Consider the following 13,439-nt stretch of genomic DNA (forward strand, 5'->3'; position numbering starts at 1 on the left):
CTCCCACGTTGGGCACGGCCCGGACCACAGGGGCGGTCGCTGAAATGTCCTCATTCGCCCTGTGCCAGGGCAAGAGGGAGCCCTGAATGTCGCCAGCAGATCCTGCCCCTCCTGCCCGGCTCCTGGGCTGCCCTGGGGTGCGTGGCAGCGTGCTCAGCCGTCCTGGGGCTGCCGGTGGGGCTGGTGGGTGCTGTGGGGCAGGGCCTGTGGGGCCGTGACAGCAGGGGCAGGCAGCTGCCCGCCACGCTGCCTCCCCCTGCCAGCTCTGCAGGGGGCAGGAAGGTGACAACACACAGCCCTGCAGCTCCCGCCACCCCCAAATTACCCCCCCCTGCCCCACACACACCCCCACGCCACTGCCGCAGGGACGGGGCCGCGCTGGCCCCCCGTGCAGCCTGGGGCAGGCAGAGCCATCCTGCCCAGCCGGGCACTCGCAGCGCTGCCAGGAAAGGGGGGGCAGGGATGTGCTGGGGAGAGGGCGACGGGCAGGCGCTGGGGTGACCCTGTAACCCGGCGTGGGACGCGCTGGCACCCCCAGACCTGCTTTCCGGGCTGGATCCAAGCCTCCGCCGCACCATTCCCTTGGGGAAAAAAAGCACTGCCCTTGCCTGCACAGCCCTGCCCCGCCTTCCCCGGGGAAGGGAATCCTGGAAAAGGAGCTGGGTTGGGGAAAAGGGGAAAGGGAAAGTAACAAGGGAGGGAGGTTGTGCGAACTGAGCGGCCCAGGGGACACGAGGGGCCGGGCGCGGGTAGGGCGGGGCCGGGCGCGGGCAGGGAGGGGCCGGGCGCGGGTAGGGCGGGGCCGGGCGCGGGCAGGGAGGGGCCGGGCGCGGGCAGGAGCGCGCAGCCAGGCGCGAGGGCGCTCTGATTGGCGGGACGGCCCTGACGTCACCCCCGGTGCTTTCGGTTTCTCGGGAAGTGCCGGAGCCGAAGCCCCGGATGTTCTGAGGCGGCCGAAGGAGCCGAGATGGCGGCGCGTTCGGGGGTCGGTCCCGTACCTGAGTCTTCAGGTAAGGCCGTGTCCTGGTCCTCGCTGACCACCTGGTGCAGTGAGGCTGGTGGAGCTGCGCGGTGGCGAGTGTGGGACCTCAGCTCGCTGCCCGGTGGTGAGCGCGTCCCTGCCGCGGTTCATGGAGGCGGATGTGGAAGTTGCGGTGGGGGAGGATGTGGTAGTACACAGGGGGACCAGGGCTGCCAATGGGATTGGGAAGGTTGGGTGAAGGCTGCCTGAGGATGGCTCCTTCTCTCAAACACGAGGCAGAAATGACGATTTCTTCCAACTTTTCCACTCGCAGGCTTAGCCCTAAGGGAGCTGGTGCCAGACAAGGCCTCGACGAGTGCGGAGGTGAGGTCTCGCAGGACGTGATGCCTGAGGCTGGGGTGCCTGAGTGAGGAGGAGCAGCATGGGGCTGGGGAGGAAGGCACGGCTGCAGCGCGCAGGCTCACAGCCAGCCCGGCAGACGGGGGGAGGTCCGGCATTGCCTGGTGCCACCACAGCCCCAGGCTGGGTGGCAGGAGCTGCTGCCCCCGTGCCCAGGAGAGGACCTCACCCCGCCAGCAGGCCAGGCGGGCACAGCTCCCATGTCGGCCTGTTTCCTCCCCGCAGGAGCGGGGAGCAGGGCCAGCACTGCACTGATGCAGGAGATGTTGCTCGTGCTCTCAGAAGACCTCTCCTGCTGCCTCCAACAGGCAGGCACGGCTGGAGGGGAGAAAGACAGCTTGTGAGCGCTTTCCCCTATGTTCTCCTCTGCAGGTGAGCTATGATTTTGGACAATTCCGTAGCAGTCTAAACATGGACTCACCATGGAAGGGAAACTGCCAGGACTGCGTGAGGGAGGTAAGGGCTTTGCCGGTCCTGGCAGGGCACTGTTGCACCCGAAGGAAATGGCACACCAGGGAGCCTGGGACTGACCCTGGCTGTCACCTGGGAGGTTGGGTGAGCCTTCAAAAGCTGTTATTCACAGCAATTCTTCACCTGCCAGAAAAGTCCGGTCCATTTTGCTATGCTAACTCAGCACGGGCTGCCCCAGCTTCCGAGTTCATGGGAAGACAAATTCCACTTGCTCACATCCCAAATTTGTTCTCGCTGCTAAACATTTTGTCTGCCTGTGGCCACTGTCCTGTCTGCCATCCCTCCCATGGCAGAGAGGGAAAAACCCAGGCTTTACTGCCAAGAAAGTCAGCAGCCAACACTTTCTCTCTTGGGAAACAGAAACTTTCCTATCTGGAATTCCCATTTGCAAAATTCATCCTAAAAGTCAGTGGGTGAAACACGTAGTTTGGAGCTCTGGGAGCTGCTCTGCATGTCCAACGTGCACGTCCATCTTTCCTACTGATGCATGGGGGACGCGTGGACTAACCGATGCCTTCCTTACCCCAGTGGTGTCTACCCGAGTGGGGTGAGCGTTCCGTCCTCCTTGCTGTGCCTGCACGCGGGATTTCTCTTGGGCACCACTACAGGCATCCGCATTAAAGGGGTCATGAGCCTCAGATGTGGCCGGTGCTTCTTTTGGCTCCCAGGGCAGAGGAGTTGCCAGGCAATGACTCTTCTGGCCTCTTCGCTGGTGAGAGTGGTGCCTTTCTGGGCACCAGGCAGCAGCTGCTGATCCCCTGCTGCTGCTTGCGAGGCTCCAAAGTCCCACGCCAAGCTGCATCGTGCTTCACTGTAAATCCCAGCACTCCTCCTGCAAGCAGCACCCAGTGCACAACATGCCGTTCAGTCCCAAACTGGCCACGCTTGTGTTGCAGGATCTTCCAGAAGTGACACCGAGGAGAATCCGTGACTTGCTGGGACACCGCACTGCGTACCGGTAAGAGCTGTCGGGCGAAGGCGGGAGCACCTTCCAAAAGCCCCATCCCAGGTGGCATGAGCCTGTCGTCCCTCCCACCTGCAGAGCTCACCTCCCTGGTGCAGGCATCTTCCGGTGCTCCATCACAGGCCTTGGCTTCGAGGTGAAGTCGGCAGTGACCGTCACCTACAGATACGACACCTGGACCACGCACCTGAGCAAGGCTGACCAGGAAATGTGGATGCCTGCCGGACCCCTCTTCCACATCGAGGTGCAGCCCGGGGTTGTGGAGGCAGTGCGTCTCCCCCACTTCATCTGCCTGGCAGGTACGGCAGCCACAGGGACCTGGGTCTCCCGAGCCACCATCCCTCAGCCCGTCCGCCCCCAGCGACATCTCTGGCTCCTTGGAGACCTCTCTCTCCAGACAGAGCCAAATTCTCCCTTCCGTCCAAGGTCCTGTGTACCCCCTTGTATTCCTCCGCTTTGCTTTCGCGTCCTTCATCCTTCCCTCGCGTTCTATCAAGCCTTCAGCGGTCCCTTCCCCAGCTCCCGCTCCACACCACCAGCCTCTCCTTGCCCACGCTCTCCTCCCAGCTGCCGCGGTGACCCCTGGGCACTACCCCAGCCCAGCTGCACACCAGCCGCCGGGCTCCCCCGCAGAGCTTCTCAGCTCTTTGCACCTCTGGCAGCTGTGGATGGCGACGGCTGTCCCCGCTCTGCCCCAGCGGGACGGGAGCCGACCAGCTGCACCCACCCGCAGGCTGGACCACCACCCATGCAGTGGGTCGGAGGTGGCCTGGGCAGAAGAGTAAGTGGAACAAAATAGTCCATTTTCACCCAGGCAACACGAGGAGCCACAAGGCTTGGATCTGAGCCCTCTCTCTTAGTGAGCCACTGTTAATGAGCAGAGAAAGAGCATCAGCACCCGCAGCTGGGCTGCAGAGCATGCAAAGGAGTCCCAGTCCCCCGTGCGGGGATGCCCTGACGCAGGCACTGGGTGTGCTGGCCGAGGGACTCTTCCTGGCAAGTCCGCAACGGAGCGCGCTGCGAAAGGAGTTTCTTGTTGGGTGGCTCCACCTCCCGCCCAGGGCCCAGCAAGCGCAGTCGTGTCAGCTGAACCGTGGTTCTGCGCACTCTTCACTGGCACGGCTGCGCTAAGCAACGTGCTGCGATTGTATCAGTCTGTCGGGTGAACAGCAAAGTGTGCTCCAGAGATAACCCGGGTGACTGGACGTCAGCAGAGCTCTCTGACCCAGTAACCCCTCGGGATGTCACCGCGGGATGTTCAGGCTGCCCTGGTGATGAAAAACCATCACGCAGCGACTGCCTCCCCGGTACGTGGTGGTGTGGCGCTTGTACGCAGGATGCTGCACGGGTGCAGTCTGACAATTTTCACGGTCCCAAGCTGCCACCTTGAGATTTGCAGTTTCCTGAACCCGCAGGAGGGCTGCCAAAGGCCTGCCACTCCCTGCTGAACCCCAAAAGCTCGGGACACACATGGGACCTAAAGCAGAGCATGTCATCGTGTGGGGGCACACGTCTCCTTTCTGCTGCTGAAGCCTTCAAGAGAAGGAGGCGGCCTGAGAGGGTGCCAGGAAGAACAAACAGAACCTTGTTGCCTTTGCCGTCTCTTGCAGAAGACGTAAATACCAGCCTGTGCTCCATTGCCCACTTTGAGTCTGGGAAGATGACCCTGGAGAGTCCGACCAGACTGATGGCTTTCTCTGCCGTCCTGGAGAATCCCAGCTTCTCAGCGCTCGGGGTGCTTTGGAGGAGGATACGTTCAGCCTTCTGTTCACTCCCTGTGCACTCTTTGGTGTTGATCTTCCAGCGGCTCAATGCTGCAAGTACAACTCTTCACCTCTACCTGATCCCAGATGACAAGTCCGTGAAGCGGGTAAGGTGGAGGGAGCTTGACCAGGTTAAAAAAGGACGACATCTGGGGCGGCTGCAGTAGCAGGGCCTGGATTTGATAAGCAGAGATGCCTCCCAGTTTTTCTGCCACCAGCCTCTGATTCACACGCAGTCCTGTGCCCCCATCTCCCGCCACATCTCCCCCACTCTCCTCTTTCCCAGATGCCTCCAGGAATTGTGTTTCTGGCTGGCGCAGCGTGTCCTAGCGCGAGCGAAGCCATGGCACAGGGTGCTCTGCCACACAGAGCAGGTGTAGGACTTGCTGGCCACTGCCGGGGCAGCAGTCGGTGGCTGCATGCCAGCCGTTCTCCCGAGGGGTGCGAGCCCTTCCCCCTTCCTCAGAGGGACAGGGCACCACCCTGCCCCGGTTCCTGCCTGCACACGGGAGGTTCCTGCCTGTGCCGAGCGGGAGCTGCCTGCCCGCAGCACTGCCTGCAGTCCACCCAGCGGTCTCTCCTGACTGCGTCGGTCTCTTCTCTTCTTGACTTTCCGAGGGCTACCTCCAGTTCACAGCTCTTGCGTTTTTTTCCTCTCTCAAAAGCAATGCTTGATGTTTACAGGCCATTGAAGAACAAGAAGTGAATTGGAATTCAAAGCTTATTCCCAAGCCTCCTCCATTCAGAACTCTGTTCTTGGGCCGCAATTACCGTGTGACCAGTACAAAGCAGGCAGAGATAACACCTGAAGTAAGTGGAATTGTTCCTTTTTTTTTTTTTTTTTCACTGAAGTAGACAATACAAGAAGTCTCTGTCTTCAGCCGTATTCTGCTACCAGAACGTGTCTTACTGGGTCTCAGAGCCAGAGGTGCAGGGAGCTGTACTGGGTACAAGTGGCAAAGGTATTTCATGACGCACGTCGCCAGGAGGAGCATGGAGCCCACCCCAAAGCCGCAAAGGGGCTGTGTTTGTTTTTCCTTATGGCAGAAATCACAACGTGGGACTTGTTGGACTTACCGTAGCTGCATAGCAAGAAGGGATTTCAGAGCTGTTGGCTCAGGTGTGGTCCCAAGTCCTTAATCCTCATCTCCTCTGCAGTGACTTTCCTTCAGCTTAGGAGTGGGAGTGGAGAGAGACTTTCTCTCTATGCCATGATGTGACGTAACTTCTTTCTCTATGGAAAATCCATTTGGGAATTTCTGATTTTGAGCACCGTGCCCTGTGGCAATCGGATTGCAATGTCTGGGAAAATCTGGGAAGGTTTGGCCATTTAGTCCTTGTGGTTACTTGCTTTGTACAGGAGTTTGTGACATCCTGGGAGCAGCTGATGGCAGTCCAACAGCGCGTTCGTGGCTGGTTACAAAAATCTCCTTTCGTGGGTCTGCACTGCACCATAATAATGAAATGGGAGCCAGAGAAGCTTAGGTTGGATGGGGTCTCGGGAGGTCTCTGGTCAAAGCATGTGAGTTTTGAAGTTTGATCAAAGTGCTCAGGGCCGTGTCCGGTCAAGGTTGAATATCTCCAAGGATGGAGACACCACAGCCTCTCTGGGTCTCTAGTCCCCTGTTGTAGCGCCCTCATTGTGATCCCCCCCTCCCTTATCTATTATCTAATCGCAGTTTCTGTTGCTGCAGCCTGTGCCTCTTGCCTCTCATCTCATCGCTGTGCACCTCCAGGAGGCTGGCTCTGTCTTTTCTTTAGTCCCCCTTCGTGTAGTTAAAGACAGTGATTAGTTCTCCCCGTTACTTTCTCTTCCTCTGCCTCTGCGTATCGTGCACGCCAGCCTGGAGCTCCAGGATGTCCACATCTTTCTTGTACTGGAAAGCCCCGAACTGGACCCAGTGCCCAAATGCGGCCTCGCTAGTGCTGAGCAGGGGGAAGGAATCCCTGACCTCACTGTTTTGGCTGTGGTCTTGCTAATACAGACGGGGACGTGGCCAGCTTTGCTGCCCGGGCACAGCGCTGACTCCTGTTCGACTTGCATGCCCACCAGGGCTCCCGAGTCCTTCCCTGTGAAGCTGATTTCTGTGTCCACCCAGTGCCCGGGCTCCCGTCTGATGTGGGGCTATTCCATCCCAGACGCAGGACTCTACATTTGCCTTTGCCAAATTGCATGAGCTTCCTGCCAGCAAGTTCTCCAGCCTTTCCGGGTTGGCATCCCTCCCCTCCAGCTTATTCATCATCTCCCCTTCCAGCTACAACCCTGTTACCGAGCTGAACGCGGCCCCAGACAGCCAGGACCTTCAGCTTAATTCAGACACAGTCTTAAACCCATGAATCGCGAGGAAGGATTTGGTTTTCCCGCTTCCTGGAATGGCCAGGGAGTAACTGGGCCCTCTGCCTTGAAGAGTGGTTGTAAAGATGACGGAGCCAAGCTCCCGGCCGTGTCAGGTAAAAGAGGTAAAAGCCGTAAGCTGCAAACTGAGAAGTTCGGGCCAAACGTTAGGAAAAACTTCATCACTCGGTGGAGATGCAGCCATCAGAGAGGGCTAGAAGGTGGTGAATCTCTGCTGAAAATGGAGGTTTTCGGTACCCAGCTGGACAAAGCCCCAGCTGAGCAGATCTAGACTTGATGTTGGTCCATCTTTGAGAGGTAGGTCAGATGAGACACTCCAGAGGTCCCTTCCAACCAAAATTTGGTTGGTGCAGTGCAGCAGAGCCCTGACGTGCATCTTCCCTTGTCTTTCCTCTTGCTGGTACGGCCAGGAAACGCAGGATGAAGCACGGGAATTCACTGCAGCTCCCCACGGTGACAGAGACTCAACTTGCTTCCTACCTTTGCAGGAACAGTTGCCACTTTGCCACAAGAATCTGAACGAACAGCAGCCCTTTGTCGAGATTTACATCGCGGACATGGGAGGGGGAACTGGGCTCCATATGACAGACACGCGCGATGGCACTGAGGTCTGGAAGGCATCACTGAGATCAGGTAGGAGCAGCAGGTCCATCTGGGTCTCATTCACCTTAGCAAAAGCGGAGGGGCACCACCGAAGCAGGTCTCACACATTTTGTGGTCGCAGTCGTCCGTGCATCCTGCAGGGAAAGCAAACCTGCGTGGGCAGCAGTTGGCCGCTGAAGAACAGGGACCTGAGAGGACACCCCGATGGCAGTAGAGGAGAGCTTCAGATTTAACGTGGAGTTTCAGATGCTGGGGTTTAAGAGAGCGTGACGGAGCTATTGGTGTCTCTTTGCTCTCTTGACTACTGTTTGCATAGAAATCTTACTTATTTGTAAAAGTCCGTTAACCCCCACGGCCGTGCTAGTGCAAGCACTGTGCGATGCAGAGGAGGTAAGGAGAATGCCACGATTTTAGTGAAAATCAACATCTTAAAAAACTGACGTGTTCCAGCCAGCACTAACTGTTCCAGGTCTGCTGGTGCGACACCAACGTGTGAAGCAAGACCCAGAGCCACAGGATGGGGGTGAGGCCAGGTGGACCAGAGCCTGCCTTCACCACAGGCCTCTGCTCACGGCAGCGTCACAAAGGTGGCACGCAGCAAGCCTGCTGGTGGCGTGGGGACTGCTCTGGTGGCATCAAGAGACCGTGGCTTACAACTGCTCTGCTTTAGGGCTGATTGTGCTGACCTGAGTCCCGTGCAGAACTTCGGCCGGGACAGCGGGTGGTGGAGGCAGAAGGAGCGGGGTTAGCAATGGCGGGTGCCAAGACTCGTGTTCGCCTGTCCTCTGGCAGGACAGAGGCGCACCCAGCTCCAGAGCGGCAGGTTCCTAATCTCCTTGCCTCTCTGCCCAGCTGCTGCCGGGCCAGCTCAGCAGCCACCACGCGTGCCATTAACGTCACGTAGCAGCACCCACCTGTGGGGAAGCTTGGCAGAGGAGCTGCGGGCAGCAGCATCCCGCAGGCGTGGGGTACGGTACCGCTCTGTGGGCCTCGGCACCCCGTCTCTGTTAGTCTAATGTGGCACCTCCTAAAAGTAACCCCTGCTGCCGTGCAGAGCCCAGGACCTTGGCCGAGTTCAGAGACGGGCAGGAGCGGGTGACGGCTTCGTGGAGGATTAGGTACCTGGGGAAGACCTTGTGGAAGATTAGGCACCATCATTTTGGTGATGGCACCTGCGGTGATCTCTCTCCTTTCTCTTTCAGGTGATATTGACCACTCTGCCTGTGTCTTCAAGGCCTCGTCAGGTCAGTACCGTGTTTCGGAGCTGCGCCTCTGGAGTCTGAATCTCTTTCTTTGGAGCTCTCTGTCCTCTGGTTTATCAGCCTCTTTTCCCAGCCTTATGATAGTTTCTAGACAAAAAGCCGTAAAGCTGCAACCTCAAACTTCTATTCCCGCCCTGTCGACAGCACGTTCTGTGCCGCGCTGGTGGGTAAAGCGGCGTAGTGCAGGTGACCCTCCTAACTGGTTTGCCTTTTCTGGGGCCAGACGTGCTGCTGTGACGGAGAATGAGCTGCAGCTAGTAAAGTTCCCGGTCCGTAGCTAACGTTCCACTGGAGTTGCAGTGAGTGGTCCAGCTGCCGCGTCCCATACAGCCAGCTTGGGGGCTGGCAGCCCCTGTGCCAAACGGGAGTGTTTTCCATGAGAGCCGTGCCTCTGGGGAGGAGCCCGCGGCCGGGCGTTGGCAGAGGGGACAGCAGGGCCGGGAGTTTCTGACCAAGGGGCTTTGCTTTCTACTTGCTTCAAATACAGTGACAACAACCTGCTGCCCAGCGGTTTTCAACATATTGTCCCAGCCGAATCTCTCCAGGGCCACAACACTTCATCATCGCCTCTTGCATCTCGTCTTGCTGACAAAAGGCCAGATCCAAGAGGACACCCAGGCACCTCAGCCACAGGTTGAAGCAGATAGGCCTGGCTTGCTTAGACACAAATTTGGAAATTTCAGCTTTATTCTTTTTCCTTGCCACGCGTGTGGAATCACCACGCTGGCCTACAGCCTGCCCAAGAGTACCAGGAGAGGGGGGTGGCAGACAAAAGCAAGGACAAGTCACGGGGCAACAGCTCTCAACTGAGAGAGGGCAGGTTTAGGTTGGACATGAGGAAGGAATTTTTCACTCTGAGGGCAGTGAGCCCCTGGCCCAGGTGGCCCAGAGAAGCTGTGGCTGCCCCATCCCTGGAGGGGTTCAAGGCCAGGTTGGACGGGGCTTGGGGCAACCTGGGCTGGTGGGAGGTGTCCCTGCCCAGGGCAGGGGGTGGCACTGGGTGGGCTTTAAGGTGCCTTCAACCCAAACCATCCTGTGATTCTACAAGGAGACGCCCGTCTGGGTGCACACCTCAGCCTCACGTAGGAGGGCTGGGTGGAGCTTGGGAGCAGAAGCCGGGCAGCGCTGCCCACCGCGCTGACCCGCGGCTTGCTCAGCACTCCGCCGGCATCGGCTGCCTTTCCAGGCTCTGTTTCTTTACAAACCACTTGGAATCCTCTGAGAGCTCAGAGCTTTGAGGGACCTGTGCTCTGAGTTAGGAGGTCCTCACCTTGCAGGGCAGGGGATAGGACGGCAACTTCGTGCCCAGACGCTGTAGGAATCCCAGAGGGGACAGTTGCTGGCAGCTGATGGGGGCTACCACCGACGTCACCTCCCCCAGCTCTGGCTTCGCATTCCTGCCCCCTTCCTTGCCCTGCCTCCAGTGCTCCCACCGCTGGTGCACAGGGCACCCATCCTTTTTGGTGGAGGGGTGGAGACACGTGGCTGTGGGACAGAGCGCGTAGCCGTGGTGTCCGCTGGCTTAGGGTGCCACGTACCACAGCGTGGCACTCGCCTGCGGTTGCCTGGCCACAAGCAGCACAGTAACGTGGGCTTGGTGTCTGCTAGGTGCAGCCTTCCTGATGGAGTACAAAACCGCACTTTGCTCCAGGATGAGGCAGCTCCCCACCATTCTGCTGCACTTACGGGATGCAGATGTCATCAACAGCGATGAAGAGGAGGAGGTGCTAGGTCAAGGTACAAGTAAAAAGAAGAATCGAGTTTTGCTGGAGCTAGTTAAGAAGAAAGGGGTGCGGGCCCAGGATCGGCTCTACCAGATCCTCCAGGTAGTAGACCCATACCTCATGGAAGACCTGGCGTTCAGCTAGGCCGGGGAAAGCGGTCTGCGTTTGCTCCCGTTACTCAGCTTACGGGAGTAAGTTTACCACTGGTAAGTTTACCAGTGCCTGAATTCTGACCTCTCGATGCCAAATCCATGGTGCAAATCAGCAATAAGCCTTCTGAACCACCCCGTCTCAGGCCTGCCTTGCTGGGCTGACTTGGTTGCCACTGGTGGGAAGCTGCTGGAACAAGAGACCTTGGTTCCCGATGCAGTGCCAATATCTCGGCCCTGCCTGCCTCCCTGCCACAGGCAGCTGTTGGCAGAGGACCTCCCCTCAAAACAGGTGCCTCAAGCTCAACCTCCCCACCCTCAGTGTCCGTGGGCGCTTCTCACGGCTGGAAGGGGGGAGCCGCTTTTCCCCGTAGCGCTGTCTGCAAAGGCTGGTTCTCGCGCGCGAGCCGCAGCAAGCCAGAGATGGTGATAGGAACCCGTATCAACATCAAACTCCAGCCCAGTTTACCCAAATGACCCAAATTCACTGAAGGAGCAAACGAGCATCCTGACCCCAGCAGCAGTGGGTGAGGGACATCCCCTCACCCAAAGAAGCCATGGAAAACAGCAAGATGAGAGATACAGGTTCAGGCAACCTCAGGGAAGGTCCGCCTCAATAGCAGCTCCTTTATGTTCAAAAGAAAGCCAGCGGACCGTTTTTAAATCACATCCGTAGCGTCCATAACGTCAGTTCCTTTCTGGGTCGCGTGGATGCCTTCACTGGTGGTGTCCTCCTGCTGCTGAACACGCCGCTCGGGGCAGGAGCAGTCTGCTCTGGTGTCCAGTGGCTAAGAAGAGATTTTTTGGGTGTGTGTGTCAAGCTCAGGTGAAATTCAGCCTTGCCAGAGTGGAGAGAGCAACTTCTAGAAGCTCAAAGGAGCTTCCAGGGAGTGTTGAGTGGAACGGTCCCACCACACGCTCTGGGGCTTTGTGGGGTGGAAATGAGACTGCTGTCTCCAGTATTGCTTTGTATTTATTCCTTCTGGTAAACGCCTGGAGAACATGTCGCTGCTGGAACGTGCGATTGCAGCGTGTCTCTGCTCCGCTGAGGGTTGAGGACCTTCAGTGCAGTCAGGGACAGTATGAAGGGGAGCCAGGAGGAACAAAGGGGAGGCAGAAAGTGGGGTAAAAGGGGCCACTCAAGTATAAACTGGGGCCAGTGTGGCCGAGCCCTGGGCCTGGCTGCTACGCTCTGTCCTATCTCTTTAAATATATTATATATATATGTGCTTATATTATATATATGTAATATATATTTATATTGTGGAGGAAAAGAAAGCTATCAGAAGTACTCAACATGGATTGACCAAGGGGAAATCACGTCTGACCAGTCTGACAGCCTTCTATGACGGCGTGGCTGGATGGACAGACGAGGGGGGGGCAGTGGGTGGTGTCTGCCTTGACTTCAGCGAGGCGTTCGACACGGTGTCCCACAGCATCCTCACGGGGAAGCTTAGGAAGTGTGGGTTGGATGAAGGGACAGTGGGGGGCATTGAAAACTGGTTGAAAGACAGAGCTCAGGGGGTCGCGATTAGGGGCACGGAGTCTGGTTGGAGGTCAGTGAGGAGCGGTGTTCCCCAGGGGTCAGTGCTGGGGCCAGACCTCTTCAATACATTCATCATTGCCCTGGATGAAGGGACAGAGCGCACCCTCAGCAGGTTCACTGATGACACAAAGCTGGGGGGGGTGGCTGACACCCCAGAAGGCCGTGCCGCCATCCAGAGAGACCTGGCCAGGCTGGAGAGTTGGGCGGAGAGAAACCTGGGGAAATTCAACCAGGGCAAGTGCAGGGTGCTGCACCTGGGGAGGAATAGCCCCCCGCACCAGGACAGGGTGGGGGTGACCTGCTGGAGAGCAGCTCTGTGGAAAGAGACCTGGGAGTCCTGGGGGACAACAGGATGCCCATGAGCCAGCAGTGGGCCCTGGTGGCCAAGGAGGCCAATGGCATCCTGGGGGGCATCCAGAAGAGCGTGGCCAGCAGGTGGAGGGAGGTCATCCTCCCCCTCTGCTCTGCCCTGGGGAGGCCGCACCTGGAGCGCTGTGTCCAGTTCTGGGCTCCCTGGTTCAAGAGGGACAGGGAACTGCTGGAGAGGGGACAGCAAAGGGCTACCAAGATGCTGAGGGGACTGGAACATCTCTCTTGTGAAGAAAGGCTGAGGGATTTGGGTCTCTTGAGTCTGGAAAAAAGACGACTGAGGGGGGACCTTATCAACGCTTATAAATACTGAAAGGGGGGGTGTCAGGAGGATGGGGCCAGGCTCTTCTCAGTGGTGCCCAGGGACAGGACAAGGGGTAACGGGCACAAACTTGACCATGGGAAGTTCCATCCCAACACGAGGAGGAACTTCTTTGCTGTGAGGGTGGCAGAGCCCTGGCACAGGCTGCCCAGAGAGGTGGTGGAGTCTCCGTCTCTGGAGACATTCCAACCCCGCCTGGACGCGTTCCTGTGCCACCTGCTGTGGGTGACCCTGCTCTGGCCGGGAGCTGGACCGGGTGATCTCCAGAGGTCCCTGCCAACCCCAACCATTCTGTGATTCTGTGTGATTAAATGTTTTTGTAACTATTCCTCTGCGTCGTCTCACTCTGCCCCGGGTGAGCGTGTGCTGCAAGGACCAAGTGCCGGCTACTGGTGGGACCTGCGTGTTCGTCAAGGGATTTGGCGTCACCTCCTGGAGTGAGTGGGGGTCTCTAACCTCCAGCCACGGGGTGGGAACGGTGTCCCCAGAACTAGCTGCTGGGGGGGGCGGTGTGAGGCGAACGAGGGGC

The 13,439-nt window shown here is 58.3% G+C and overlaps 1 protein-coding gene across 2 annotated transcripts; it reads left to right on the forward strand.

The window, feature by feature from the left end:
- Positions 1-898: 898 nt before the first annotated feature.
- LOC134522909 (NACHT, LRR and PYD domains-containing protein 1a allele 5-like) lies at positions 899-12,949 on the forward strand. 2 transcript variants are annotated; one of them, XM_063351172.1, is made up of 10 exons: positions 899-1,010; positions 1,296-1,345; positions 1,754-1,837; positions 2,749-2,810; positions 2,895-3,115; positions 4,427-4,686; positions 5,264-5,389; positions 7,424-7,568; positions 8,741-8,782; positions 10,409-12,949. In XM_063351172.1, exons 1-10 carry the CDS (start codon positions 968-970, stop codon positions 10,666-10,668), a joined length of 1,293 nt encoding a protein of 430 aa, XP_063207242.1. In that variant the 5' UTR covers positions 899-967; the 3' UTR covers positions 10,669-12,949. The 2 variants fall into 2 exon arrangements, with proteins under 2 accessions (XP_063207242.1, XP_063207241.1); XM_063351171.1 differs by lacking the exon at positions 10,409-12,949 and adding an exon at positions 9,288-10,401.
- Positions 12,950-13,439: the final 490 nt, after the last annotated feature.

Source organism: Chroicocephalus ridibundus, chromosome 13 (assembly GCF_963924245.1).
Source record: "Chroicocephalus ridibundus chromosome 13, bChrRid1.1, whole genome shotgun sequence".
Classification (NCBI taxonomy): domain Eukaryota; kingdom Metazoa; phylum Chordata; class Aves; order Charadriiformes; family Laridae; genus Chroicocephalus; species Chroicocephalus ridibundus.

What these genes read in the sequence shown, in the direction of transcription:
- LOC134522909 (XM_063351171.1), top strand. Translation starts at nt 968, where the DNA reads ATGGCGGCGCGTTCGGGGGTCGGTCCCGTACCTGAGTCTTCAG. An exon ending in TCCCGTACCTGAGTCTTCAG is followed by an intron (nt 1,011 to 1,295) that starts GTAAGGCCGTGT and finishes TTCCACTCGCAG; the next exon opens with GCTTAGCCCTAAGGGAGCTG. An exon ending in CCACTTCATCTGCCTGGCAG is followed by an intron (nt 3,116 to 4,426) that starts GTACGGCAGCCA and finishes CGTCTCTTGCAG; the next exon opens with AAGACGTAAATACCAGCCTG.